This window comes from Lutjanus erythropterus, chromosome 16 (genome assembly GCF_056507025.1).
Source record: "Lutjanus erythropterus isolate fLutEry1 chromosome 16, fLutEry1.hap2, whole genome shotgun sequence".
In the NCBI taxonomy this organism is placed as follows: domain Eukaryota; kingdom Metazoa; phylum Chordata; class Actinopteri; order Lutjaniformes; family Lutjanidae; genus Lutjanus; species Lutjanus erythropterus.
The window spans coordinates 35,353,244-35,380,148 of record NC_139332.1 but is presented as its reverse complement, the minus strand read 5'-3'; the positions used below and the strand labels follow the sequence as shown (position 1 = coordinate 35,380,148).

At 41.3% G+C, this 26,905-nt stretch overlaps 1 protein-coding gene across 4 annotated transcripts in view; it reads left to right on the top strand.

The window, feature by feature from the left end:
- LOC146313540 (protein MTSS 1-like) overlaps window positions 1-26,905 on the top strand; it is an 82,768-nt gene that overhangs the window by 18,768 nt on the left and 37,095 nt on the right. For all 4 annotated transcript variants that reach the window (XM_084738959.1, XM_084738956.1, XM_084738958.1 and 1 more), the window contains exons 4-5: window positions 23,514-23,598; window positions 25,921-26,012. In XM_084738959.1, coding sequence (XP_084595085.1) covers window positions 23,514-23,598; window positions 25,921-26,012 — 177 coding nt within the window. The remainder of the gene's footprint in view (window positions 1-23,513; window positions 23,599-25,920; window positions 26,013-26,905) is intronic.

The following is a 26,905-nucleotide window of genomic DNA, read 5'->3' as shown; positions in this document are numbered from 1 at the left end:
GGAGGACAGGAAGTTCAGAGAAGAAGGTGTGAGAGAAGAAGAGGAGGAGGAGGAGGAGGAGGAGGAGAAGAAGAAAATGGAAAGAGGAGACGAGAAAAGACGAAATGTAAATGAGAAAATGAGGAAGAAGAAGGAAAACAAGGAGAAAAAAAATGAAGAAAAAGAGAAGAGTTTGAGAGAAGAGAGAGAATGAGGGAAGAAAAACATGCAGGATGTGGAAGGCAAGGAGCGAGAAGAGAAGTGGAAGAAGAAGAGTTGGTGAAGGAATTATGACAAAATTTCACACAAATTTCTTAATTGAATAAAATGAGTTGAAGACAATTTATATTCTAAAGGTCAAAGGTCAGCTTCACTGTTTCAGCGCTCTATCCATCCTCTGTCCTCCTCTGTAAAAATACTCTGCATGTTTCTACCTGGAAATTATTCATTGGAATCACACGTCAAAACTTTTGCCAGAAAAAACCCACTTCATACATTTTATTAAATTCCTTCACTACATATATTTTATGAGTCTGGACAGACGTGAGGTGGTGGTTCAAGTTCAAGTCTAATATTTTATAGAGCAAAGCGATAATAAAATCAGTAGATTAATCAATAATGAGGCGGCTGTGACTCAGCAGTTACAGCCACTTGTCTATTAATTTCAGAGCTGGCAGTCTGATCAGCGGCTCCTCCTGTCCACGTGTCCAAGTGTCCTTGATGGACAAGTTAACACCTGGCATTGCACCTGGATCGGCATCAGTGTGAGCCTGTGAATGGATAAATGAGAAGAAGATTGTAAATCTTTGTTTGTTAAGGTAATGAAAGTGATGGTTACATCCTGGTCTACTGTTTGAGTTTGTTGTTTCACCTTGAAGAGTCCTGGAGTTTTATCAAACAACATCTGGAAGAATCCTTGAGTTTGACATCCAGATGAGAGTGGAAACAGTTTTTCTACGCGTCGATCCATCTGTTCAGAGCCTGCAGGCTGTTGACTGCAGTAAACTGAAGCGGACCTTTAATATTCCCACTTTAGTCTCATGTCATCACAGCTTCCGTATCACATCGGGAGTCCGACCGCCGGCTGTAAAAAACGTAGCAGCTTAGGAGCCACAGAAGCCTTTAAAGGCCAGATGTTGTTTTGGGGCTGAAACATGTTGTGGTGGTCGAGGTTAAACACATGGAGCTGATCTGAAGCTGCAGGATAAAAACTCCTGCTGGTCCTCTTCTGAGCTGACGTCCGGACCTCTGCGGCTCCCAGTGAGCATCATCTCCAACAGCAAACTTTAAGATTAATCAATCGTAACTTCTTTTAACTGTGACAAAAACAAATCCTGGTCATCAACAGCCTGCGCTCCTCTGGTTTCAGTCTTTCTCCAGATGTTGAACCTGCTGCAGCGACTCACACCAAAGAGCTTCACTTAGGTCCACAGTTGGTGTTCCAGGTTGGATTAAGGTCAAAACTCTGTGCGGACCTGTCCTCCACACCAAACAAGGGGAAAAAAACATTTCTTTATGGAGCTGCTTTGTGCACAGAGACTTTTTCATGTTCAAGCAGGAAAGACACAAACACAAACTGTTTCTCATCAGCTGATCTGAACCGGAGCTAAAGACTAAAGGTGTGAAAACGCCCTCTGTCTGTTGTGCGCCGAACAACCAGACCACGACTTCTTGAAACTGTGGGTCTCAGTCGGCCCTCGGTGGAACTCTGGGTTTGTTTTTCAGCGTGAAAGTGAAGCAAACCAATCATATAATTTTGTGATCATTCAAAACCTAAACTGCTATTAAATCCAGCTGCTGGTCGTGGGAACTTTTCAGAAAGTGATCTGGTTAATTGATCAAGATCACTTGGCAACTGAACGAGGTGAAGTCCGAGTCCCAGAGTGCACTGCGGTCAGAAACACCCTGCTGGACCACTAATGACAGAGGGGAGTCAGAGGCTGAGCATAAATTCAGGAATTTTATTTGGATTTTGGGTCAGACTTGGATGAATGTTGGATGTGGTGATTTATAACTCGTAACAGCTCGGCTTTTAGTGCAGATGCTGAGGCTCATGGGTACTGTAGTGCCATTCAATACACAAAATACATTGAAATTATGTGACAACTCAAGACTGAAACATGTAGGAGACCTGTATGTGTCTGTGCTCTTATATTCATCTGTGCCAGTTTATGTGTTGAGGTTTTTAAACAGGCTGTAGTGAAGTGAATCCCTGTGGATGCTGCTGCAGTCAGTATCCGCAGTGGCAGTCTGTGTGTGTGTGTGTGTGTGTGTGTGTGTGTGTGTGTGCGCGTGTGTGTGTGTTGGTGGGGTTGAGTCCTCAGTAGCTCACAGATGGCCTCCTTTGGCAGCTCCTCATTTAATGATATCATCTCAGTCGCAGGTGAGTGATGTCATATCTGCAGTGTCCACACGCCGGCTCATCGAGGCTCCATGTTCAGATATAAACACCACAAGAACTACATCTTCAGCTGTTTTTAGATTTTTTAAAATGCAGGAAAACACAAATTCTTTTGGCCATGATAATCATGTAGTAAAAGTCTGATATTGTGACATTTTGAATGTGTAAAACATAAAACAGTGATTTGGAAAAATCTTTCAACCTATATTCAATTGAATTCCAGTACGAGGCTGAGATATTTAATATTCAGACTGATAAACTTAATTGTTTTTTTTGTGAATATACATTCATTCTGAATTTGATGCCTGCAAAAAACAGCAGCATCTTTACCTCTTTACCTCTCCAGCTTTTCTTTTAACAACACTCAAAGTCAAAGGTCACAGACATTCTGTGTTGGTTTTCAGTCTTGCTCTTTACGTGCAGAGATTTCTCTGGTTTCTCTGAATCTTTTAATGATATTATGGATTGTAGATGGTCAAATCTATAAATTCCTGCAGTTTTGTGTTGACAAATGATCTTAAACTGTTGGACTGTTTGCAGTTTTTCTCAAAGTGGTGAACCTCACCCCGTCCATGCTTGTGAATGGGATGACGCCCCTCTAATATCCAATCATGTGCTGTATTCAATCAAATACAAATGGAAAATGATTTGCAAATTATTGCATTCTCTTTTTATTGACATTTCACACAACATCCTGACTTTTTTGGAATCAGGGTTTTACTTCTGCATCTGCATTCATTGTACAGTAGCAGCATGACAGTTCTGACATGGACAGAAATCTAACGTGCTCTGTTGCAGCGCTGCTGCTTTAAACATGATAACATAGTTTTCACCTGACAGTGATGAAAAATGGCCGCCCCAGCTGTGTGTGAGCAGCTGTAAAACTGCTGGATTATCTTCCTCAGTACATGTTCTGATCCACCAGTCACCTGCATTAATTGGCTGTACAGTAAGTCTACATGTCTGTCTGTGTTCACTCTGTATGCTCACTGACTGTGTGTCTGTGTGTCACACAGTCTGTGACGTCAAACCAGGCAGCTGCTGCTGTTGCCGTGGTGATGCCATACCATAATGAGGCCCTTTAAGACCACACACTGCCGCTGCTGCAGTTGGGTCACTTCTGCTCTCACATAAAACAGCACCTGAGGCCTCATTTATAAATCTGACTTATGATCAGTTTTATCTTCAGTGAATCTTGCCGAAAACATCCTGAGACGTGTTCGAGGCCAAAACCACCGGAGGGACGTCTTAAATCGTTTCTAGTCTGGTGTGGTGTCCGACAGCCAGGCGTCCTCACTGAAGACATTTGGTAGTTTTATGCACTTCAGATCTTTTCTATTATTGATCTGATCTTATATTATTTTGAGGAGTTTTATATTATTTCTAATTGTCTGATTTGCAGTCCTGCATGTGTGAATGTTCAGCCTCAGTGTAAACAGTAGGATAGATGAGATGGCTGTGGGACTGCTGATTCCAGGTCAGTTTAAGCTCCTGACATCATCTCACTGTGGATAATAATTGATGTCTGCTGATTAAAGTCTGGTCCTGATACAACTTTAACTTCTCCTCTGAGAGTTTTTGAGCCTCATGATACGATTTTTAACGCTATTTTGGACTTTTTGATGGTGATGTTACTGAACTGTGACATGAATCAAATGAATTAGATGTTGGCTGATATTCTTTTTGTTGTTGTTGTTGTTGTTGCTGCTGCTGCTCAGTTGGTCGAGTCTGCAGCTCATGTACAGGCCGTCCTCATCAGTGGCCTGGGTTTGATTCCAGTCTGAGGCCTTTTGCTGCAGGTTTCCTTCATTTCCTGACCATCTATAAACTGTCCTGCCAAATAAACGCTAAAAAATCCCCCAAATAATCCAGAAATAACCCTTCATTTTTTTTTTACCACTGCTTTTTCCTTCCACTGCTGGAAACTGCTGGCAGGTCATAGTTTCATCCTGCATATTATTTTAATTTCTTTCTGTTTTTTTACTTCTTGTTATTTGGAACTAATGTAAAATAGAGACCAGTTTAAATGATATACTTTTAATGTATTGGTTACAATTATTCAATTAACTTTTCTAATCGTAAAAATCTTGTTTTTTTCCCTTGAATATAACTGTTTTACACTCAGCACAGTTACCTAAATTAGCTAAAACTTTAGCCAAACTTTTCACATAACTGGAACAGAGTTTGCTTTAAAGAAATTTGTAAATTGGTGGGAAATAATCTGTAAAATAAAAGGTTGCATGTTTGTCTTTCAGTGCTTTCAGCCCAAAATATCCAGGGTGCATCTCAACTTCAAAATTATTTAAAAAACATTCAAAACTGTTTTAATATAGATGTATTATAGATTATTTTATATATTCTAGATGGATATCTAATAGTACACAAATACAAGAACACAAAACCAAACAAGAAAACATCAGAATACACAGATTCACTGATCTACAGGAGAATCACATTAACGTGTGAATATTATAAAAACTCAACACATAAAATATGAACAAAGTGAAAGTGCAAGTTGACTCTTCATTTTTAATTTTCAAAGATATTCATGATCTGGTCCTGAACTCTGTTAATTATTGATCCTATAGGTTTGATTTGATCTTTGATCAGTGAGTTCTGATTATAAAAATTTAAATGTAAGACATCTGTCTCTGATTTCTGTGTCTTTGGTCTCGTCTTTTTGTCTCATAAGAACATTTGCAGGTTAAAGAAATATGAAGACTGTGCTGTGACCTCTGACCCCTGTCCTCTTTATTACAGACTGATTTTCACTTAAAATGCCGTGAAATTTATTCATGATGCCGCTGCAGATCCTATAGAGCAGCAGAGCTGAATGCAAAACATGTCAAACATGATCATCCTGTACTGTATGTTCAGTGAAGAACTCAGGAAGGAAACACGAGACTTTTTTAAATGAAGCAGCAGAGCTCAGATTTCCTACTGGACCCTGAAGTATGAGAGCACATAGCTGCTGTGCGACTGCTGGACAGTAAAGAGACGACGTTAACGTTGGGAAAGGAAGGTAAACAGCTTCATAAACATGACAGAGCAGAGGGATGTTTACTTCATTTCATATTTACATCACAAACTGAACATACAAGCCTCTAAATCTCCAGCTGTGTTTATGTTCGACCCAGAAAGAGAGACTTTGAAGTCGGGTCACAAACCTCAGCTGGCGCCACCATGGAGGTCAGCTGGATTACAGTATATTTGACTAAAGTATGTCTGTGAGTTTACAATAAATAATGTTTTACTATCAACCAACCAGGCTGGAAGCAGAAAAACATGTTTAATATGTTCAGCAGTAGAGGATGGTGGTAAAAAAAAAAAAAACCTGCCAGGAAGAAGCTCAGAACAAAAAGTTTACTCATCAACAACTTAATATCACCTTCATGTTGCTGTGATACTTTTACAAAGTCGTACAAGTTTTTGAAAGTTTTTGGTTATCATACATACTCATTAACAACTGTTTATCTTTACGAGGCTTTCATGAGCACAGACTAAGAAAACCCTAAAAAATTGTTTCTTAAAAGTGGATTACTTTCTTTTAGTTGGATAATAAAGAGAACTTAATTTTCTTCCTTTTAAATTTGGCAAGTTAGGACACAAAATATTGCAAAGCAAAACAAGAAATAAACAATATTATACAGTGTTTTACTGTAGAACAAAAAATAAATTCTTGATTTCCAGAAATTAATAAAAATTTTGCTCATGGATAATCATGTATTTCTATATGAAACCACTGAATCTGGATAATCTTTTATTTGTCTTAATCGTGTGTCTCCGTGTTGCTGCCGTCTCATATTGTCCCCCAGCAGGAATAAAGCTGCTGTATGTCTGTGAGTCAGCCAGAGGGTGCGTTTGAATTATTAACCAGGGGCGCCCAGCAGGTGAGGCTGTGTGTGTATCTTTTCATCTGCTGCACAAACTGCTTCTAATTAGTTATGAGGCCCCACCCGTCTGAGGGAGCATGAGAAAGAATAATTGAGCGCTCCCTCTGCAGGCCTGGACTCGGGCTGTGTGCAGGTCTCTGAGGAGACAGACGAGGAAGGAGGGACGGATTTTATTTTATCGTCCAACGAGACGTTGTTCTTTAGTCTTTATTTTCACACTTCTGTTGAGACAAATGAAAGTGATGGTGAGAAAGAAAAGGATGTAAAAATGAGAGGAAATAGAAAAGAGAAACTGCTTTGTCTGATTTCTGTTGCAGTGAAAAAATAAACCCCAGTCACACGAGACGTGGACCGTCTGTCCTCCTGAGAGCGGTGCTGGTGGTTGTGGTTGTTGTTGTGGTGGTGGAGACCCACCAGCAGGAGGTCAGAACCATTTGTAAAGGTTGAACGCTTGTTAAATAATTCACAGCTACACCGTCACACTGCAGAGACGAACTGTGTGCAGCTTCTTTATTCACTTTCACCTCATCCTCCAGCTGAATTTGTAGTGTTTGTCCTTTACGTTGACGTATGGACACTCTCAGCTCACACTCGCAGACGGACATAGCCAACTGAAGACAGAGGAACATTTACAGATATTTTTTCTCAAGAGTTGGAGGAGACCAAACCAGAGCTAAAAGGAGAGTAAATATTGGAATTAAATCCATCAGGTGTGTTGCTCTGTGTCACCTGGATAAGTAAATATGGGAAGCCACCTTTAAAAGCTTTTTGGCAAAGTGTTTCAGCTTGTTTTTTTGGTCACCGTAAATGATAACTCTGGTATTTTTAAACCTGGTCCCTATTTCTTACATATTTTGTGATCCAAATGACTGAAAGCTTCATGCCATGCAAATAAACGGCATGAAATTACAAATAATTTAGAGGCAAATTTGGACACGCCTGACTATTCATATCAAACATGAATGTAACAAGACGAGTTTTAATAAATTATTGTACTTCTAAAAAACATTGTGCAGAAGCAAAAAAGATGCCGCTTTTACTTTAAAGGGATAGTTCACCCAAAAATGAAAATTTAGTCAGTATCTACTCAACTCAATGCTGATTGAGGGTTGGGTTTCTTTTGTTAGTCCCCAAAACTGCTGGAGTTTCAAAGGAAAACAGTGTTGCAGAATCAAACCAAACAATGGAAGTGAATGGTGACCAGTTTTCAAATGTAAGAAATGTCTGGGTGTGTGTGGTGTGACGGTGTGCGTGTGCAAGTTTTTTCTGTTTTCCAATAAGTGTTTGGGTGTAAAAATACATTACCAACGGTATCAGAGTCGTATCAGAACTCACTGGGGTGATGGTTTACATCCTGGCAGAAAAATAGAGGGGTGTGTGTGTGTGTGTGTGTGTGTGTGTGTGTGTGTGTGTGTGTGTGTGTGTGTGTGTGTGTGTGTGTGTTCCATCTCCAGGGAGAGATTGGAGGATCAAAGAGTGTCTGGCTTAACAAACAACAGCCAATCAGAGATGAGAGAGAGCTGCCTGAACAGGCTTTCGGTAGTTAAAATACACACACACACACCTGAGTACACTGGCAGAAACACTTCTGTCAACACAGACCTCCCACAGTTCATTACTGACACAACACACACACACACACACACACACACACACACACACACACACACAGATGAAGCCCCAGCATCATTAAGTTCATATTCAGGTCCTCGATGTGCAGCTGCTGAGCAGTTTTATATTAAAGAGTCATTTTTTTGTCTTCAGGAGTTATTGATAAGAAATTGGCATTTTTGGCATCATATTTGTGAAAGTGTGTGTTTGTGTTCATGCCAATTGGCTAAAAGAGGGTGTGTCAGTGGGCGTGGCCTATCACCGTTACTTAGTTACTTAGTTACTTTTTCATCGGTGTGAGCTGTTCTGCCTCCTCTATTTTAGCCATGGAGATCAAGTGTGTGTGTGTGTGTGTGTGAATGCATGTGTGGATACATGTGTGCACCTGCTCGCAGCTATCACAAATTTACACTCGTTTAAAACCTGAAAGTGAAGAAGAGGCTGACAGACTGTTGCTTTTCTCCAGTGAGTCTTTGATAGGACAGAGTAATCAGAAGAGTGTGTGTGTGTGTGTGTGTGTGTGTGTGTGTGTGTGTGTGTGTGTGTGTGTGTGTGTGTGTGTGTGTGTGTGTGTGTGTCAAACTGCTTCAGGGTCTTTTGAATAGATTACAGCTCATTAAATAGCAGACGACCAACACAAGTTGGACTCTGTGTGTGTGTGTGTGTGTAATTAATGTTAAGTGCTTTGTATTGTGTGTGTGTGTGTGTGTGTGTGTGTGTGTGTGTGTGTGTGTGTGTGTGTGTGTGTGTGTGTGTGTGTAGATAAGGTAGAGCTACAAAGAGACACTTCACCTCCTCTCACAACACTCTGTTATTATCTCAGTCTGTGTGAATCTCTTCCTCTTTCTTTCTTCTCGGCTCTACAGGCTGCTGTTTACTGTCAACATGTTGTCCTGTTTCACTGCTGCTGCTGCTCATAATTACAGTTTTAAACAGTCACACTTTGTGTTTCGTACAAAATACTGCATGATGACTTCATGAAGTGGAGGAGCTGTGAGTTTGGACGAATTAAACTCTGTATAAGAATCTCAAACATGCTGAAAAAGTTTTTGTCTGTAACGTAAAGCTACCTGCCTGCCTGAGCACAAAAATAAGACTCCCAAAAGACTGCTGGTTACTTAGAAACAGCTTAAATGTCTCTCTGGATCAGAGGGTCATGTGACCTGCAGTTCAGGTTTTGACCACTAGGCTGAGGTTGCTGCACAGTCCAGTTCTGTCAGTGGGAGATTTGACAAGAAGTGATCTCCTCACTGGGGACGATTGCTGATCATTTATCCACTTTTCATTGAAATGATGCAGACTAAGAACTGGTCAGTGTCATTCAGCATAATTTCATTTGTTTCTGCACGCTCATGGATTTGGGGCATTCAGCTGGGAGGAGTTCAGGACCCGTGTGCATAACAGGCAGCAGTGGGAGGGTCAAATGGGACGTTTCTTTCAGCAGAAGAGAGCACATAAATAATAACAGAATCGTTTTTTTTTGCTCAATAGAAATGATTTTTTGCTTGCATATAATTTTTCTTCAAAATAATATTTATGTTCCCTTGCAAGGCAGCTGGATTCACGTGATCACCTGAGAATCCGTCTTGCAAAATTAGTTATCCGTTTGTGTCTGCACCAAAAGTGGTGCAGCCAATCAGTGTCCTTGGAGGGATTTCAGAAGTGATGACAGCAAGAAGCGTCCGTGGAAGAGGTGACCTCAGATACTGTGATGGCATCAGTTATATCAGAACTGGAGAGAATTTCTTCATGGAAAGAAGAGCAAAGAATGACACAGAAGGAGTTTTTTGAAAGCAGCAACAGTTTCTAATGACGACCTCCTGGATTGTTCGGTGTAACAAACCATCTGATGTGTCACTTTATAATTTATGTACTTGCAAAATGCATGTTTTCGGTGCTCCAGATCTCCCATTGCTCCCTCAGAAATGAGGCACAAACATAACAGCATACCCAACTTTTGTCAGACTGCAATGAGGCATCATCCAGAAAGATGCTGTGGAGGCTAATCAGATAAATATATTACTTTCTAACGTTAATACTGTTTCCACCATTTCTACAATTGTCACGAGGAAACTTGGCTTTTTGTTTTTTTGAGGGCATAAAGGTAAAACAATGATTTTAAGTACACAGGAGTAATAAGTTGAATTTAAAGGTATAATCTGCAATATTTTCTTTAAAAACAATGTGTAGACTAGGGATCCACAGTTAATTACAATATTTAGAGACCATAAAAGAATGGGATTAAGCAGTGTTTGGTGAATGCGACACCTATAGTGGAAAAGTAGAATAATAACCCTACTCTAGTATGGTCTTGTATACTTCAGGTGACTGCAGATGTGTTGGATTTTACGCTACTCTAATTGTAGTGCAGAGTGTGTCCTCTGTCTCACTCTGCAAACATTCAGACTGCAGCAATCTGAGCAGCATCAGCGTCTTTGCAGGCGAGGTCGAACTGTGAAGTGACACAAGCTTTTAGTATTCAGATACAGCTCCCTGACACACACACACACACACACACACGCGCTCTCACAGAGGGCAGTGGGTGTACACCGTCAGCCTGCCAACGTTTTCAGACTACAGATTAGCGGTGAAATAAGAGCTCTGGTTTCGCTCGGAGGGCTGGCAGCAGCTCGGGTCAAACAAATCAAACGCTCACTTTACTTTGTTTTAGTCTCAGTTCAAAGACTGTGTGTGTGCGTGTGTGAGAGAGAGAGTGTGTGTGTTGGCTGAAAACCGCCAAGGCTGCGGACGATAGCGTTGGACGTTGTTTTAAAACGTTTGGATTAAAGAGTGTCTGATATCAGTGGGATCTTGTTTCTGCATTCCAGTTTCTCTGTATATCCAAACGTGTTTCCACCCGCCCGCCCCGTGTGTGTGTGTGTGTGTGTGTGTGTGTGTGTGTGTGTGTGTGTGTGTGTGTGTGTGTGTGTGTGTGTGTGCGGTCAGTGTGTGTGGTGCGTGTTGCAGGCCTGATGGCTGTCAGGTTGGTGCGTCCCCTCTCGTGTCCTCTGAGCTGCTCGCTTGTTGGTTGTTTTCTCAGCTGCCAGAGGAGGAGGAATATCTGTGCACAGATTCACCCCGAGCTCCAGAGAGGCTGATAAATCTGCTGCCGTGTGTGTGAAGGTTCAAGGAATCATGGGAGAGATAACAAGACAAGTGATACAGCGCTGATACAGCTAAAATATTTACAACACATGACAGGAGAGTACATGCAAAACTATAAGTTTACTTCAGTTAAATATTTTTCTTGGCCGTGCTGCTCTCAGGATTTTGCATCAAACCTTCTGATTTGTTGCTTTTCTCAGTTTTGCATCAATATATATTTAATATCTCTGGGTTTTGGGCTGCTGGATGAAAAAAACAAGTTAATTTTTCAAGATATTACCCTGGATTTATGGGATATCATTGGCATTTAATTTTCATGAGCTAATCGTATCTTTTATTAAGGTGTCAAGGTAATTTATTAGCCATTACACAACACAGACAAAACACTATGTTTACACTTATTTATGTACAACCCCAGATCCAAAAAAGTTGTGTGCATGTTGTGTAAAGCAGAGTGCAGTGATTTGCATGAAAACCAACACTGAATGTCTGTGACCTTTGACCCCTCATAAAAACCCACATTGTATAAAGGATACTACATGGGCTCAGGAACACTTTGGAAAACCGTTGTCAGTAAACACAGTTTGTCTCTGCATCTACAAATGCAAGTTAAGACTCTACCATGCAAAGAGAAAGACATATATCAACAACATCCAGGTATGGAGGTGTGTTAGTGCCCATGGCATTATGGGTAACTGTCACATCTGTGAAGGCCCCATTAATGCTGAAAGGTACTGCAGGTTTTTGGAGCGACACATGCTGCCATCCAGACGACGTCTTTTTCAGATATGAATATTTTTTGGTTTCTTTACTCTGATAGTAAACTGAATGTCTGTGGGTTGTGGACAAAACAAAATCTTCATCTTGGCCTTTGGAAAACACTGATCAAAAATATTTCACCATTTTCTGACATTTTATCCACCAAAGAGCTAAAATTACCCTCAAAAATTCTTCTGTAGCCGTTTGCTACACACAAAAATATATCTTTAGGTGTCTTTTTTTTTTTCCTGCTCTGCGTTCCTGCAGCCGTTCACTGAGTCGAAGTCGCAGCAGCTGACAGGACAGCAGCTGTCCTCCTGCTCATGATTGACAGTTATCACTGTCCGTGACAACCCCGCTGTCCGTCCCAGCAGGACACAGGTCAGCAGATATGAAGACAAAATGTTCAGTAACTGTCCACTGAGACCAGACTGAGTGTCGGTGATCCACCACACCCGATAAACTGGGATACTGAGGCTCGGAAACCAAACTTTAATTTATAAATGCAGCGATAAAAAGTTTTAAATGAAAGAAATCCTAAAATGTGTGAGTTGACTGAGGGTCATCCATCATATCAGACTGTCTGATACATGAGAGCAAAATCTCCACAGCAGCAAACTGATCCAACAGTTCAAGTCCAGGAGTAATCAGAGAGGGCAGATATTCCCAGGACACCTATTTAAAGAATCCAAAGACTCTACTGTAACCCCCCCCCCCCCCTCACACACACACACACACACACACACACACACACACACACACACACCCACACCCCTGCAGAAGGCATCCTAAGACTGCAGCCTGCACTGCCAGGCATCTCAGTCCTGCTCCCCTCCCGGTCCGTGTGTGGTATTCGAGGACTGTATGACCCGGTCACCCCCGGAGGAGCTGAGAGGAATTCTGTTTACTCCTCCGACGGGAGTCGCCAGAAACTCCCTCCTCACTGTACTCTAACCCAGTTAAAGGAGAACGCCAACAAGTTTTTTTTTTTTTTTTTCTAACAGGGTTTGGAAATCTGAAAGCTGAAGGATGATGATGTGATCAGGATATAAAGTTTGGAATGAGGCCGCTTTGGCCTTTGCTGTAACTGTTCTTTAGATTCATTTTACAATTTTATATTAATCTAGAAAATGACAAATTAAGGTTAAATTTAAGGATGATACAATAGTCTGATTGGTGGTCTCTTTGAAGGCTGATCAGATGATGAAACGGTCTGAAATCAGCCCCCACTGAGCGCCAAACGCAGGTAGATTTTCCATTTGGCGAGTGGATCTCAGAAGGCTCTCCGCCACACTGACGCGTGAATGTTTCATCATAAAAAAAAAACTATGCTGAGAGTCTCTACTGTGTTTTGGTGTCATTGTCACTTCTGTCCACTGCTGTGTGGGATGTGGACTTCATGGTGCATTCAGGTACACCTTGTAAACTCAGAAATCTATAGTCAAATGGCCACGAAGGGAAATTTTCTCATTTCCTTTGTTGCAATACACAGACCTTCATCTACATACATTACTCTCTTGTTCTGTCACTTCAACATTTTTGATCTTTAGCTGCTAAAATCATAAAGTAGCAAATAAATAGTGCCTGCAGTCTCTCTTTCAGGGCACAAACAAGCCTCACAACCACCATGAATTCTTTTATGATACAGTCTAATTTTGTCTTAATCTTTTTCTTTTTTATAATCATTATTTTTTAGCACTAATTGGAGTTTATAGGTGTCCCATCAGAAAGTAAAAATCCGTAAAACAAAAGAAAAATGAAAGTGAAAATATATTTCACTTCATTTACTTCTCTATGTATTATTTGTGTATGTTTTGCATATAAATAGTTCTATTTTCCTTTATGTTTTAAAAATATTTTTATATGATGTCATTTGTTTTCAGCCTTTTATTTTTCCTCACAGTTTCACCCTTCATGGGACGGCAGAAACAACGGGGAAACACAAAAGCATTCTGAAAAATAAATGGATAAATGTCTCTTTGAACCTTGCATGAAGCCTGTGAGGTGAAACTCAGGGCAGAAAGATCTTCACACGGCGCTCAGTTCTGCTCAGAAATCCGTCTGCTGTGACGTTCAGCGAGAACCGAAGCTGCAGGACAATCGTTTTAGTATCCAGAGGTTTATAAATGTCTGGACGTGTTAAAACTGGTGGCGTTCTCTTCATTAAAGTGTTGCATTTTCTGTTCAAACAGAATGTGGGTGAACCAGGCGTTTTGATTGGATGGGAGGGCATGAGAGGCGGGATTTATCAAAAAATGAGAGGGTTGTGGTTTGATTTAATGGACTTTAAGTTTTTTTCACAGAAAGTTTCAGTTGTTTGTGAATCTGATCGATAAAAAGTCGTAAAGAAACAGTTTGTGAGTTTTATGTTCTTGTGAAATTTCAGTCGCAGCTTCTCACATTCAGTCGTCTCCCCTCGTCTCAGTGTGACCTTTCCGTCGTGTTGCTAATTAGCCGTAGCATTTGGAGCCATTTCGTGCCTCTGCATTAAACAGATTGACAGCGGCGGCACGGCGACACTTCTGCTGCTTGTTGACATGTGAGACGTGTTGAAGTGGTAAAGTGACCTTGGCTGTATGAACACAGGGAGAGAGAGAGAGAGAGAGAGAGAGAGAGAGACAGGGAGAGAGAGAAAGATGCTGACTGATGCAACCAGGAGGCAACACCATGCAGCTGCTCTAACATCCGCCAGCACCTGATTGGTTTCTTCTGCCTCCTGTTCAGCCAATCAGATTGTAGTGCACTAAGACAACAAAAGTTTTTGTGTGAGTTTGACATGTTTTCCTTCTTCTTCATTGGTTTTGTGCTGTTGTTTGATTGGTTTACAGTGATGACGGTGAGGCCATGTGATCATAACTCGGCCTTCACAGCGGTAACACTGACACGTAATAAGGAGAATGGATTTATGAGTAGATTATGACATGATTTTTAATTATCATTAAAAAAAGAAGTGAATATAAATCTAAAGTTTCCAGCACCTGGATCTTTTACTTTTCACCTGCTGTTTTATTATTCGCCTTTACCCATTTCGTAGGACAGCAACTAATTATTTTGGATTATATTCATAGTCAATAAATGGGTATTTTCTCGATTCTTCTATCTATAGTTGTTTGTTTTCAAATGTCAGAAAATTGTGAAAAATGTCAGTGTTTCCTAAAGTCCAAAACGTGATGTTTTCCTCCCAACTCAAAGATAAATGTTCAAATTAGTCACTAATGTATGAAAAGGTGACTCCTCCAAGGACAAGGAACCTTTGGAGGAAAAAGGAGTTTCTGCCACAAGGATCAGGTCTAATTAAGTCCCTGCTAATATATTCTAAAGTACAGGAACCTTCGTGGTGGGGCCTGTGAACGCTGAACATTTTGGATTAATACGTACTTGACGCATTTTATTTCAGCCTCCATTTTTAAAAATCTGCAGCCCAAAACCAGTTTGTGTTTTTTGTTTGGACACTAAATAAAAGATTTTTATTTTTTTCTGTATCCTTCACCATCTCGTCCGTCCTCTGGCTTTCCTGTCTTCTTCTGCCTCTTAGTAAGTCTGATTTCATCTCTTCTACTTCTTCTTCTGTTCTCCTTCATCTTCTTCTTCTACTCTCCTCCTCCTTTGTGCTCCAGTTCTCAAAAATAGCTCTCCACTCGTTACCTCCCTGTAGCAACACGACAAGAAATATAGTCTCATACTACAGGACGGTGATTTACTGCCCGTCCTGCTGGCTCACAGTGTGTGTGTGTGTGTTTCTGTGTGTGTGTGTGTGTGTGTGTGTGTCTTCAGCTGCTCCGGTTCCTCAGCCCAGTTCCAGTTCCAGCGTGTCGAGCGCGCGGCTCCTGTAGGGATGATGTGACGGCTGAGTTCACATCCCAGTCGGGTTTAAATTCCGGTCTGAGATTCCAGGTCACCACTGTTCAACAGCGTCCCGCCGGTCACACAGTCGAGAGCTGTGAGGTTATCGTCTCGGAATAATCGGTCAGGATCCCCTGAGCGGGTTTTAAATTAAGGTTACATTCAGTCTGTGTCTGCTGGATTGTATTTGCTGCCTGTTAGTCCAGTTTCTGTGCTGAAGTCACTGATGCAGTCAGACTTTTACACGAATCTGACAGATCCTGTTCTCAGGGTCACTCAGGATTGTGGAGTAACTTGGTGTTTTGTTCATTTTTAATGTGAACTTCCACTGGTTTTACTCATCAGTAGTTGTGCCTAAATCAACATATTTTTGTGCACATTTTGAAGTAGAGCTGCAACGATTAATTTAATAATCAATTATTAGATTAATCACCAGCTTTTTTGATAATCTAATTGTTTTTAGCAGAAAAGGAAAAAATCTCTGATTTCAGCTTCTGAATATTTTTTAAATTCTTCACTGACTGTAAACTGAATATTTATGGGTTGTGAGCAAAACAAGACATTTGAGGACGTCATCTTGGACTTTGAGAAACACTGATCAACATTTTATTTATTTTATAATCTACCGATTAATCCACTATGAAAATGAACGTTAGTTGCAGCCCTGTGTCACATTAGAAAAGCTTCATTACTTTTTCTGTGTATTTATGTACACAGATCTGATGCAGCCTTCCTCACATTCATGCATGAATCGAACAGAAATGTCAGATTTACATTCTGTTTTCTGTGTTTGAATTGGCGCCACACCTGTTATCTCCTTAACAAGCATTCATTCATATTTTCTCAAGTTGGTTCAATTAACATTTGGTTAAAACTTGTGGGACATTTGGATGGAAACATATCTGATAAATGTCCTCGAGATGTCAGTTGTCAGCATCAGTCGAGGCTGAAGACTGCAAGTTTGGAAATAGAAAAAAAATCTGTTGGTTTGGAGTTTAAGAGACGTCTGTAGCTGCTCCTCATCTCTGAATGCTGAGCTGTCAAAGGCCGAGCGTTGCATTGCATTGTGGGTAATGTAGGCAGCAGGTTGTGACAAGGAGGAAGAATGTGTGGAATACAAGAGATGATATCTCTGGTTCACCTGACAGTGCTGCAGGAGTGTGATGTTACATGTTTAAACTCCCAAACCAAAACCCGCACATACGATCATATGTAGGTGTTTCATCAAGCTGGGATACAATTATTTCAGCACTTATCACCTCCTAAGTGCACCTCTCAACACCATGGATGCCACGAGTGCAGCATTTTCATTGCTGGGTAATTTGCACAGAAAGGAGTGAACCTCCCGGAGCTTTTTAGAAAAGGAAACTTTCTCCTCAGCGTGACTGAAACTGACAGGTTCTGTCAGAAGGAGCTGCAGGCGTCAGAGCCTGACTCACAGGTTAGCAACAGCTTTGATAACGACACATTGATTGATTGACAGTTGATGATTTGGTGTTGAATTCACACATGTGGTGCAGTTTCTGTTTTTACATTGAGTTAGGTAAAAATGAGTGGGACACAACATCAGATTATTATTGTTTTAATTGTGGTGAAAGAACAGTTTGACAGTAAATGTTAGAAACTTTTACAGATATCTGACAGGCCTCAGGGAACCTCGCTTGAAAACTTGAACTTGAAGGTAATCCCTTTTTTAAAGATTGAGCTCCAAGTGAATTCCAAAGGCAGTACAGTTGGATGAAAGTCAATGGAAACATGTAAACTGTCACTAATGTGAGACATTTATGCTTCTCTCAAACTTTCATAAACATACAGAAAGAAAACTGAGATGTTCTGGAAGGAAATAAAAGATGGTTTATTCAAATAGATGTCACAAACACACACACACACACGGCTGTAAGGTATTAACAGCAACAAATTTGTGAAGTAAAACTTTGCATGAAACCTTCATGTGGGAGCTGCTGATGGTCATGAGTCTGTTCAGACTGTCCGGTCAAATTTTTAGTCCTGTTTATTTGTTTTTTATTCATGATTTAAATCAATATTTTGACAGTTTTATTTAGATGAAGTTCTTACTCAGCTGCTTGACTTTAGAGAACTTTTAACATTTCAGTACTTTGGTTTCTTTTGTTCAATGAAAAGTTTTTTTTTGTTGAAAACATCTTTATATTCTACGAATGTTGACTTTTGAAAAGTATCTCCCTGATATCAGTACACTTCTAATTTTCTATATTTTTTTAACGCGGTTTCCGTTTCGTCTTTGACTAATGGCGTCTTCCTGCACGGTGCCGTGATCATCAGGACTTCCTGTGGTCGTGTTTGTTCTCGCATGCAGATGAGGAGCCTCGAGGCCGTTCAGTCTGAACCGGCTGCAGGTCAGACAGAGACGCTGCTCTGTCCCAGTGAATTGGGTCAACTGGGTCTCAATGCAAGTCTCACACACACACACACACACGCACACACACACACACACACACACACACACACACACACACACACACACACACACACACACACACGCTGTGTGAGAAGTCCACAGTCAGGTCAATCAGCTGAATTGACCAGAAACTAATTGACTGACTGTGACCCTGCAGAAACTGGACTGGTCTGATAAAACCAGGATGGAAACATTAAAATGAGCCCTTTTTAATCCTTTGTCTCTCAAAATATTTAATTAGCTGTAGTCGCACTTTTAATTTTGATGAAAAACAAAACTTTCAAAACTTTTTGGTGCATTCAGGTTTTGTTATTTCAGAAGCAGCTTACTGGCCTCTGCAGGTGGAAGTGACAGTGAAGTTGCGTTAACACCAGGGTTTAAAAGAACGAGAGAGAATTTATGAAGTAAATAAAGGAGTTGGAATTGCTGTGACTAAAGTAAATTTGTGCAACTCGAAGTTAAATTCCAAGTGAATTTTTGGTAATCTTTGATTATTGACCAATAGAGTCCAAACCAGAGGAAGTTATCGTAGCTGATAAGTTGTGTTGTTGTCCCTGGTTTACTGCCTCGTTAGCAGTTAGATTACCAAACAGTAATTCAGCTACGAGCCCTGAGATCAGTCTCTTAGTCAGTGAGCTTCTTACACTGAGTAACTCTCCAGGATGTGAGGATGAACTTCAGTCCCTTTGTGGCTCAACTGTTCCAGATTTTAGGGACTGTAACATGATTGAATCATGAAAGTCATGTCTTTCTCTTGACGTGCATCTTTTGCATTTTTTTTTTGTGATATGTGATATAATTTCATTTTCCCATCTTTTATTTATGAAGACAGACAAAGATAAGATATTTTTCTTACACATTTTGCTCTTGAATTTAAGTTTTGACTCCTGCACAGTTCACCCTGTCAGCTGCTGATGCCAAAAAAAACAAAGTATGATTTAAACTGACTGCTGCAAATTTTCCAAATCTGTTGCAGTCAGAGACACTTTTCCCGTCTCCTCCAGCCATGTTTAGTGACTTAGACTGAAAACTAAAATGCAGCTTCATGTATTTGTGAAGGACTTGTCCAGGCAGCTTCTTGGCAGAGAGAATAATACCATCATGTTGAATCACATCAGGTTACCTTTTACACTTCACTCAGCAGTTTTGTTGAAATGATCTTCTCCTCTTTGTTCCACTCTGCATCTTTGCTCTGTTTAAAGCTCAAGTTCCCAACTCGAGGCTGAGGTGCATCAAACACAGAAACGGTCAGAGGAGAGACATAACATTGGCAGTGTGGAATAAAATTAACTTTAAATACGATCACTGTAAAACTCATTAGTAGTTAAAATGATGAGTGGATGAGATTTTATATCCATAAATATATCAATATATGTTCAGCTTTCCATCAGTCCTCTGTCCTCCTCTGTAAAAATAGTCTCTGAGTGAAGACAGTATGTTTCTCACTGGGAATCAATCACTGTCAGTATATTTTCACCAAAAAATACACTGAATTCATTCAAAGTCTTGACTAAATACTGGACAGACATGGATGTAAACTGCAGCTCGACTGGATGGTGGAAGCACACAAGCGTGAGGCAGTAATTCTAGTTAACTGTGACTCTTGGCCTGAATGTGAATTGTAACGCTTAAAATTAGTGGCAGCGAGTCCTAAAAATAAGAGAAATAAAATCCTGTGGCACTGCAGAATTATTCACACTCTGTCTAACTGCTGTCCTGGACTGTAACCTTGACGTGGTGGAGAGACTCGTGCACTCGACTGACCCCAAGAGCTCAGACAGATGGGGTTTTATACCCCTGGTGGGTTATAAAAAACTAACAGGAATGGTGAGGAGGCAGAAGAAGCTGTCTCTGGTCCTCCAGGTTGGGGTTGGGCATGGAGGTAACTACCCCATCCTGTAAAAAAAAGTGAGTTATACTGTTTTTAGTGCATATATGCTGTTTTATAAAAGTAGGTAATTGACTCCTTCCCCGTTGCCAGTAGATGAGTTTGCCTTTCTGTTTTATTCTGTTTCTGATGTGGTGTTGTGAAAGCTGAATCTCAACTCTTGTCTGTGCTGGAGAGCAGAGAGAAAGATGTTTTTAAGTTCAGCTCTTAACACTTTTGTCGCTTCTAACTGAATCTCTGTGGTTTGTAGTTTAGTTTCTCTCCTGCGTTGCTGTTTGTACCTTCAGGTATCTGCTTTATTTTATGGTTTTATGTTCACTTTTAGCTGATAGGAGTCATGCTGTATGTCCCGATGTTGCTGCTTCATAATAAAAGTTTTTGTATAACAAAATGATGTGTGACTTTTACTGTAAAGAATTCATAGGAAATACTGTGTTTACCAACCATTTTACAGCTATCTGACTCAAGATAAACGTGTATCAGTTAAAAGATGCGTCTTCAAGCAGGTAGTCATGCATAGCCAGTCGTCTCTCCACAGCGTTCAGAGCTGGAGACATGTCTGGCTCCACACATAAACATTCTGCTATAAGGGGAAAAAACGCCCTGCCTTGTTTGCATTTCTTTAAACCAGTCGCAAACGTCTTGGGTAGAGCTACGCCCAGGTTGTATTGATTGTGCTGCTGCAAAATAGTGTCAAGAGGGAACTTGTTCTGGTCGAACATTTGCATGTCAGGAGGTGTGCTCTGCAAAAGAAAAGGTAGCAACTGCTAGCTTGTTTACGCTTCTACCATTAGCATCCCAGGAGCTAATATGCTATTTTCAGCGTGCAGGTTGCAGCTCAGAAGTTTTCTGTTGTTTCTAGGGGACTTTGAAAACATAGACAGACTAAGCAGTGCTGCTTGGAACAACCAGTGGCAGGACTTAAACCAGCAGTGTGCATCTGGTGAGTCAAACTATCAGGCAGGTAGTGATGTTGATTGACCGATTGATTTTCAGTTTGATATTGTAATTGTGACCCCGCTACTACAGAGTCATTTGACCCGAAAATGAATGCTGATTGTATCCTCTCTCACCAAAGACAAAAGACAGATGTTATTGGGTTTTAGTGGGTTTTTTGTCCAGTGTAAAAGGGGGCTTTACAGAAACTTTGAAGAATCGAAACCAAATCAGATGGAGGACATTTGGCCTAGTTTCCCTGGAGGAGTGAAGGGCTTCGGTCAAGTGAGTCTCTAACTGCTGTGGTAAAACAGGGCAGTGAAAGGTCAAGAAACTTTGGCTTCCAGCCTCTGTGGAGACCTGCCCAGGAAACACTGGGGCCAAAATGTTTGAATCATACAGGTCTGGGAAATTCATTTTCTTCTTCTCCATGCCAGGGTGCAACTTCAGAGCATGTTTGACTCATAGAAACCTTCGAAATCAAGCTCATTTGGATGTCTGCTATTCGACTTTTACCATATTTATGTAGATGAAACAGTTTCTTGCCACTAAGATCACAAATACAGCTTTAAAAAGCTGTGCGATGCCTCAGTGAAATCATGTGTTTCTCACTGCCCTGCTGGCTGATGGGAATTCAGCCTTCAGGCTCATACAGAAGTATAACACCTTGTTTCTCAAAGGAGCACTGCAGAGGGGAGGAGACGAGGTGAGAAGAGCGGAGGTAACACCTCGTCTGGAGGCGAGAAGAGGACAAGGAGCGGAGTGGAAAGAGGAAGAGGAGAGAGGAGGGTCTGTGGGGCGAGAGATGTTGGGGGGGAGAGAGAGAGAGGAGGATGATGTGTGAAGAGAGAGAGGAGTGGGAATGGTGCAGAGGAGACGGCGTTTGGAGTGAGAAGAGGCGATGCTGTAGACGCTCAGCTGACAAATTGCTTGATGCACTGCGCGCGGGCTGCAGGACAGAGGGCCCGAAGGATCAGGGGCCAAAAAAAAAACCTCAGTAGATCGTGTCACTGTGAACGAGAAATGTCCCTGTGAAAATTATAAGCAGAAGCTGCAGAAGCTCGAACGTGAAACTTAATTTATTTGAGTTGCAGACAAAACAAGACATTTGAGGACATTGTCTCAGACTTTTTGAAGTACTGATCAATATTTTCTGACATTTTATGGACCAAACAACTAATAGATTAGTGGAAAATTATTGCCAGATTGATCACTAGTTGAAAAATGGGTCCAAACATCTGAAAACAGGTGGAGTTTTCACATGTTTGGACCTACTTTTCAATTGACAAGATTGTGACAGGATTCATTTGTGGACCAAGCAACTAATCAACACAATAATTTTACAAACAAAAAATGGGTTTTGTCAAAAATTGCAGGCTGGAGAGATAAGATGAAGAGGAGGAAGGAAGGAAGGAAGGAGGACATGTGGAGAGAGGGAAGAGCAGAGGAGAGAGTGAGGTGTCAGTGGTGCAATGCAGTGCTCACTACCCCACCCCACACACACACACACACACACACACACACACACATACACACACTCGCTTCTATACTATACTTATCCTTATGTGGACCCCTCATCGACATAATAACTCCGCAGCCCTGAAATACTGGGTCGAAGCTGAAAAATGAACGTGTTGTTGTTTTAGACATTAGCGTGTTGGAGGAGTTGTTGGACCTCCAGGCTGACAGGCTGAGGTGTGCTGAACTTTCCCCCCCAGGAGGGAGCGCTCTGTCTGGGGGGAGAGAGATGACGACCATCTGCTCCCTCTGGGTGCCTGTGGAGCTTCTGCTGCTCAAACAGACTTCGTCTCCTCCAGCCTGCTGGAGTGTCCTTGAGCAAGAGACACGTTCAGAGTCCATGTCAGAGGACGGGGCTGCTTCTCTGGAGACGACCTCTGACCTTCTCTGGTCCTCCGTCGTCTACATCCTTGCAATTTTTTTCAATCACTGCAACTTTTCTGCAAATTTGACGAATCATTGTAGCTTCCTGCGAGTTCCAGCTCTGAAAAGTTTTGTTATCAGCGCTTTACCTCCAAAAACATTTGCTTCTTTGTGCACTTCTTCATTTACAGATGAAACAGATTTTGCTAGATTTTTTGTAATCCTGAGCCTTTTTGGTAAGGTATAGAACAGAGTGCAGTTTTATTCCTTTGATTTTTAATTTTTAATTTTTTAATTTAATTAACTTTTTTTCAATTTTCACTTGCTCCCACAATTTCATTGCAAAAAAATATATAAACCATTGCAACATGTATCGCAACTTTTTGTGAAAAATTGCCGTGAAATCAAGCATTTAGAAATGTCAGTGGGTTTGTGACCTTGTGACTTTTGGGGACCAGTCAGTCAGTCAGTCAGTCACGTGATTCTTCTTCTCACAGTCACATCAGTGCTTCATGAACAGTTGTGCTGGTTGGTTGTGGCCGGAGCTTCATCTGAAGAGTCGTGTGTTTGTCTCGTTTGTTCATTTTTCGCCCTCGATGTTTACATGTGAATTTGCTCACCAGATTTCAGACCAAAGAATACAAACAAAACTGTATTTTTAGTTGTGGAATTTTATTTCTGAGGTGTCTGAATCCGTTTTGAAGAGCTTCAGTGATCTGTGTTGAGTGTTGAATTTCATGACTGACAGATTGTCCTCTCCGTCTCTGTGTTTGTGTCCAGGAGGGACGAGGGACATCGGTTCAGCCCTCACCAGGATGTGCATGAGGCACCGCAGCATCGAGGCCAAACTCCGACAGTTCTCCATGTGAGTACATCTGTGTGTGTCTGTGTGTGTGTGGAACAGGTGTAGCATCTCCTCCCAGCTCTCCATGGCAACCTGCTCCTCCTCCTCCTCCTCCTGCTTCAGCTCTCTGTCCTCCATCTTGCTCTCTCCCTGTTCAGTCATTGATTCATTTAACCACATTATTATCATGGCTGAAAATAATCATCCTGATCAGATTTTATTATTTATTTATCTGTTGCCTCAATTATTTAAAGAATAGAATCATTTCATGGCTTCATCTTCTCCTTTTTGCCGCCATCTTTTCATTTTCGCCACATTTTCTGCCTCCTAAGAAGCTCTCATTCATCGTCTCGTCCTTCACTTCCTCCTCTTACTGCTCCTGCTGTAACGGCTTCCTCATCTGTCCTCCGTCCCCTCTGTTCTCCTCCGCTTCCTTGTTCACCTCGTCTCCTCCTGACTGAACTCCTTCCTTCATCTTCCTCTCTCTGCGTGAGTCCATTAACTGTTCCAGTGTGGAGGGAGACGGTCAGTCAGACAGAAATGAGAAGATGAGACCTCCAGCTGACTCAGTAATCACAGATACAGTGTAGATGGACGATGAAAACGTGAACCAGTTTGGTTATATGATGCATCTTCACATCCTTCTGAAAGGATTCCTCATTTGAGTAATTTTTCAATGAAAAATACCACAAATGTGCTCGTGCTCTTTTGAGTTTTGGACAGATGATTGGACAAAACAAGACATTTGAAGACATCATCTTCTGTTGTGAAAAACTTTGATGGGCATTTTGTGGAGAGCCGATATATCTGTATTAATAGCCTGATATTCACAGCTATATCGGTCTGTATCGGTGTCAACATCTGTAAGGAACCCGGAGTAGAGCCGCAGCTTCTGTCCATAGAAAGGAGCCAGTTGAGGTGGTTCATGCATCTCATAAGGATCCCACCTGGTCACCTACCTAGGGAGGTGTTCCAGGCACGTCCAGCTGGGAGGAGGCCACTGGGCAGACCGAGGACCAGGTGGAGGGATTATATCTCCACCCTGACCTGGAAACGCCTCGGGATCGGGATCACAGCTGGTTAATGTAGCCGAGGAAAGGGAAGTCTGGGGTCCCCTGCTGGAACTGTTACCTCGGCAACCCGATTTCAGATGAGCAGTTAAAGATGGATGGATGGTGTCGACATACGTGTTGCCTGATAGGTGCCTATATGAAAATTTTATGCAGATATGAGCTGATATTTGGATATCTGAATTTTTATTTTACTCCTCCTGGTACTAACTGGTCGATGAATTGCTAAATGAAAATAATTGTTAATTGCAGCCTTAATTCTGACCGTCTCACAAGACATGTTTTGTGTGACCTGAGCAGAAAAAACAGCTCAGAAACCTTGATAATAAATCTCATTTTGTCCTCCATCCTCTCTGTTCTCCTCCGCTTCCTTGTTCACCTCGTCTCCTCCTTGTTCACCTCGTCTCCTCCATTTTGGCTCCTTGTATCTGTTATCACACTCTTTCTGTTAGAACAGAGAGCTCCTGACTACAGCTGAGATTTGATGCATGAGCAGACGGTTAAATCTAAAGCTTCGCCTTCTCAGTATTCAGGGTTGAAGGTTTGGGTTGTGAAGTCTGGTGTATCTCTCACCCTGCTAAAATTAATTCTTCTGATACGTTCTATCTTTCCTAGAAAGGACACTGAGCTCAGCTGGCTTATCACTAATGTTTAATCTGAGCATCTTTTCAGGAGAATATTAACTATGATTAAGAATATAGATTAGATGATTTTCAGCTTGTAGTAGAGTCTGGATTTTTGAGTTGATTCTTTTGAGATCATGATAATAACTCAGATGAGTGCATCAACATTTTTATCAACTCATATCTTGTCTCACATGGACTCTGGTGGTTGGACAGCAAAAGGACAATATTCAGAGAAATGCTGAAAAATCATCCTGAATCAATAAAAGGTGGGGGAGAAACGTTCCCCCCATAACCAGGATTATTCTCACAGTGCTGAACCATGCACAGATCTCCCCCAACGTTGCACCAATCTGCCCCTCGGTCTCATGCTCCATCTTACCCTCATAAACCCACCCCAGAATGGACGGAGGTGATCCACCGTTTTCATGCAGTTTGCACTTATGAATCCGGTTTGCAGGTTTCTTGCATGCACACAACTTGTTTCCATGATTTAAGGGAACAAGAGCTCTTACTTAAACCTTAAACCAAATCTAAATTCTAAAACTTCATCCCCACAGCTCTAACTGTGCGTGTGTATGTGTGTGTGTGTGTGTGTGTGTGTGTGTGTGTGTGTGTGTGTGTGTGTGTGTGTGTGTGTGTGTTGGCAGGGTGTTTCTGGACTGTCTCATCAACCCTCTACAGGAGCAGATGGAGGAGTGGAAGAGAGTCGCCAACACTCTGGACAAAGACCACGCCAAAGGTACACAGAGACAGACACTAAACACAGTAAAAAGGAATGAGGACAGACACCTGCAGTTGATACTGTCCTACAAAGGCAGGCAAATATTTTGAAAGTTTTGAAAATGCTTGAAATTGAATATACTCCTTGAAAAAGTGTTTGATTTTCAACATAATCTGTTGTTTCATGGACACAATCACCAAAAATAAACCAAAAATCTTTTGATATTTGAAATGAAATGATCCAATCGTCATATTTGTTTGTTCTCTTCAGTTAAATAATCATGATGTGATGAGAAATTCTTTGAGAGCCTGCAAATTTTTGGTGAAGGTAACTTGGAAGTACTTTACAAATTCCTGAATTTTACTCTTAAAAAACTGTATGAACCCTGCAGGGAGTTTTTGTCCCACCCCCCTGTAAATAAATCATGATTGGTTAATTCACCTGTCACTTTCGAAACAAACACTAGTCTGACTCACTGGGTGCACGCTGCTGATTCAAGGCAGAGTGTTTTTCCCTTATAGCAGAAGGTGCATATGTGGAGACTTTTCTCAAGTGCCAAGTGCTGTGGAGAGACTTTTGGCAATGTGAGACTAAACAAACACTGTCCCAGTGATGAAGTCCTGACCAATGAGTTCTAATCTCTGCCTAGAGACAACAACAAAAAAATCTGACTGGATAACTCTAGTTTATTGTTTTTAGCTTAATAGCCTTATCAAATATTATATATTTAAATATAACATTTGAAATGCCTTCTTCTAGGCCCTAAAGGTTCCCCTGTGATACACAGTACAGTAGGTGGTTTTGAGAGTTTCTTCGCCTGCTTCACAGTGTGTATTCATCTGTGCGTGTGTGTGTGTGTGTGTGTGTGTGTGTGTGTGTGTGTGTGTGTGTGTGTGTGTGTGTGTGTTTCT